The sequence below is a fragment of the Corylus avellana genome, chromosome ca5, assembly GCF_901000735.1.
Source record: "Corylus avellana chromosome ca5, CavTom2PMs-1.0".
Classification (NCBI taxonomy): Eukaryota; Viridiplantae; Streptophyta; class Magnoliopsida; order Fagales; family Betulaceae; genus Corylus; species Corylus avellana.
The window spans coordinates 7,610,792-7,614,964 of record NC_081545.1 but is presented as its reverse complement, the minus strand read 5'-3'; the positions used below and the strand labels follow the sequence as shown (position 1 = coordinate 7,614,964).

At 34.0% G+C, this 4,173-nt stretch overlaps 1 protein-coding gene across 1 annotated transcript in view; it reads left to right on the top strand.

Annotated features, from left to right (window-relative positions):
* Positions 1–4,173, top strand: part of LOC132181698 (uncharacterized) — a 5,870-nt gene continuing 1,697 nt past the window's right edge. The window contains exons 1-2 of the mRNA XM_059594938.1: positions 1–74; positions 543–645. Of these exons, the coding sequence (XP_059450921.1) occupies positions 1–74; positions 543–645 (177 nt within the window). The remainder of the gene's footprint in view (positions 75–542; positions 646–4,173) is intronic.

Genomic DNA, 4,173 nt, shown 5'->3' with positions numbered 1-4,173 from the left:
ATGTCCTTTGAGCCACCTACTCATATTTTGAGACCAAGCCGGGTAATTGGAGCCATCGAGAATAATAGGGATAGGTTGGGTAATATCTTTGGTGTTTGGGAGAGTGGTAGGAGGTATGGCCATTTTTTTTTTTTTTTTGGGATATAATCCGGTGTGGTTGGGTGTAGGGTAGGTTCTGTGAGCCTGGTGCGAGAATTAATCTGGTGTGGTCGAGTGTATGATAGGGGATATAAGCTTGTTTTTAAGGGTTAGGATCTGGTGTGGCTGAGTCTATAGTAAGGAGTATAGGCTTGGTTCAAGAGGGCTGAAATCTAGTGTGGCTAGGTGTACTGTAGGTGTGTGAGCTCAAAAGGTAGAAATAATCTAGTATGGCAAGTGTAGTGTAAAAGAAATAAGCTCAACAAGACAACTTACAAGGTGGCGGCGCGTGGCGGCGCGTGGTGGCGCGTGGCGGCTCCGGGTGGCGCGTGGCAGCTCCGGTTCGACAGATCGGCAGCCTCCGATCACGAATCTATGATTCGTTTTTGAAAAACGGCTGACAGGGCGGCGCGTGGTGGCCGGAAACAGTACTTGGTGGTGGTGGTTCAAAATTCCAGAGACTTCAGGCGGCGCGTGGATGGTCCTGGTGGCGCGTTCTTTTTGCAGGTCAGTAGATCGGCAGCTTCCAATCTGGATTCTGGCGGAATTCTCTGAAAACGGCTGACTGGGGCGGCGCGTGGTGGCCGGAGGCGACGCGTGAGGCGCGTGAACAGTGACACAGAGACTTCAGGCGGCGCGTGAGAGCGCGTTGAATTTCAGAACGTTGATCTGATAACTCCACAGGACAGATCGGACCTTTTTGAGCCTGTTGGTACAATAATTATACCAAAACAAGATCGAAAAAGCCTTTGAACGGACTGACTTCCTACTTCTCTAGACAAGGCCAAAACTTGGCTCTGATACCATGTTAAAATAAAATATAGAATACTAGAGAATATAGGGATAAACTGAATATTGTATTTCTGTGTGTTTAGAACTGTATACAATGAGGCCTATTTATAGTTGAATAAGGCCAGATAAAATAGGAATTACAATCAAGGAATTAATGTACAATATTACAGAATAATATCAATGTATATACAGGGAAAATATATCAAATCAGCAATTATGCTGATTGTCAGCAATTATGGTGATTATCAGCAATTATGGTGATTATCAGAATATAATCAGAGTATATTCTGATTATATTCTAACAGGATGTGTATATTGCCCATTTTTAAACATTGGGGTTCGAATTGAAAAATTACTAAAATTTCAAAGGTAAAGTGAATTTTCCGCTATAGGTTAATAAGAAAACGTAGCGTGATGTAACTTAAGAGGATGAAGTGAGAAAAACTATTTTCTAATGTTTACATGTCAAGATGTCATGAAAATTTGATTGCTAAGAATTAATTTGGTATGTTCTTTGTGAAAATCATTTTCCATAATTTTGATGAAAACTGAGCAGAGTGAACGCAAACAAATTCTGGCCATTTATTTGATTACGGTCAACGATATCCACGTTAAACGTGGTTGAACGATTTTCTGCCGGTTTGCTAATTTACTCGGTAGCCATTAGACGGTTGACTTTTGAGTTTTGACTTGGTAATCGTAGGTGCATGGTTGGTTTTGAGTAGAAACCGCGTGCCAAAAGATTGAATTGTTGTTGCTGTGTTAAAGATACAGTGGCCCGTGTTACACGGTATATATATATATATATATATAAAGAAATTTGTGCTATTTTGTTATTACAAGCATGTGTCTGCATCTTGGACTTATAAAAGGCTCATGGTGGGGGTGTTATGAAAGTAGAATTCTATTGCAGGAAGAGAACGTTGGCATGACTCACAAGCACGAATTCCGTCAAGTTCTGGAGATTATCTTTGCAATAGTTTAATTAAATAATGATGCTATTTTGTTATTAAAAGCATGTGTCTGCATCTTGGACTTATAAAAGGCGGCCGGGTGTTATGAAAGTAGAATTCTATTGCAGGAAGACAAGCACGTATTCCGTCAAGTTCTGGAGATTATCTTTGCAATAGTTTAATTAAATAATGAGAGTTATCTTCTATTGTTATCCATTTAGTACAACTATATAGTTATTTATGTTTATAGTTTGTGTGGTGTAGCAGTACTATCTGGCTATCTGCAGTTATTTTAGTAGTAGTTTAAAGTAGGAGTTTACTTTCAAGTTGTGTTGGAGTTTTACTCTAAGTTTAAGTCGTTATATTGTTCTTATTAAAGGGTGATCAATGAATAAAGAAAAATCAGAAAATTAATCTCGAACATGACGTTTGAAAAAGGTTTTAGGTTGCCTTAGAATGTAAAATGTCTAAGTTCACTCATAACCTAAAATCTATTCTTGTTACATATTCACGTAATAGGGGAGAGTTTTGTTTCGCAAAATTATTGGAGTTTTTTTTAAAAAAAAAAATTCTTTGTTTTCTCCTTTGCATCTTCGCCTGGCTGCTATTTGTCAAATCATTCAATATCTTCTTGGTTCTCTGACAGTACATATATAGATTACTCTTTCAATTCCTACTGGATCTCCTAAGCTTCTTGCCTATAGTGATTGGTTCATATATATATCATATCATGTAAGATAAGATAGCATGGAAGTGCAAGAAATAGGAATAAGTTTCTAAATTTTTCACTGAAACTGAACAATATCATATTAATGTAACAGCACAGAAAGTTATTCGCCCTACATTAAGAAGATAAATTACTTACATGGGGTGGTGGATTATAAAGAGATTAATCATAAGTGTTAAATCACACAATAATTTATTATTAAATGAAACCGAGCTTTATAAATAAATTTAAAGAATTTCAATTGTAACTTAACTAATATTTTTGGAGTGATCGATAGCTATTTAGTGCATATGTGAATAGCGTTTTTTCTAAATCATTACAAATAAAGTGATCATAGCATAAATATTGCTTAGATTTCAATTTGTGACGACCTTGAGAAAGCAATATCAAGAACTAGTTATGTTGTTTTTCTAAATATTGATATTTAATATTCTTTCCATGTTTTTTTCTCAATAATCCTAATAGAAAATGTTGACCCATGAATGAGACCCAAATAACTATAATTTTCTTCCATTTAAAAAGAAGAGGTCCTACAAGGTGGGCATCTAGAATTTCCAACACTCTATTCTTGTCTTTTTTGACATACATATATTTATATTCTAAATATATATATAAAAAAATTAAAAAAAAATAAAAAAGATTTTTCCTTCAATTTCAAGACCCAGCTGATATTTATATCCTAATTTTCTGTCAAATTGCCATTTTATTTATTCCCATGATAGACTAGGAAATTATTAGTTTTAATTCGAATTGCTTTCTTTAGATATTAGGTTCTATATTAGTTCATTGTTTCCTTCTTAAAGGGATTCAATTGTCTTTTAAGTCATAAGTTTTATTTAAAGAGTGTTCATTATATGTAAAAGAACAACTCTTAACAATGAAATATTGAAATATGTGAAATTTTTGAATTTTTTTTATGTGTTTATGCTACAGGTAGCAAAACAGGTCGGCGGGTTGACCTATTTAAAATCTATAATGACACACGACCCATTTAGGATAAGCTGGCAATTAGCCCGTTTAAATTGCTGGTCAATACGTAAGCTTGAATGTAACCGTATTGATAATTCCTTGGTCCTTTGCGTGCGGCAGATTTAACTTTTAAAATAATAATAAAAATTTTTTAAAAAAAAAAAATTGAAAGTTATGAATCGGGTCATAAACGGGTCAATTGACCCATTTATAAAAATAAACAGCATTAACCCATTTATGACCTAAATACGTTAAAGGTAAAAAAAATAAAATAAAATAAAAAATTAACAATAATTATATTTTTATTTCACAATAATAACGTGACAGTTCCTTTTAACTTTTAAATTACTTATTGTTAACAAATAAAAAATTAATTAAAATAGTCACATCGACATGCAATATATAACAACTTTTACGGAATTAAAATGTAATATATAGCAACTTTTATTTATAGAGAATTACTTCTTTTCTTTTATCCAATTTTTTTCTTTTACAATGAATTCTTTTCGATCTTTTATCCACATTATGCCAAACCCCTTGACCTTGAAAGTGATGTTACGCCTTTGACATTTTGGGCGCAATTCCATTCCATGA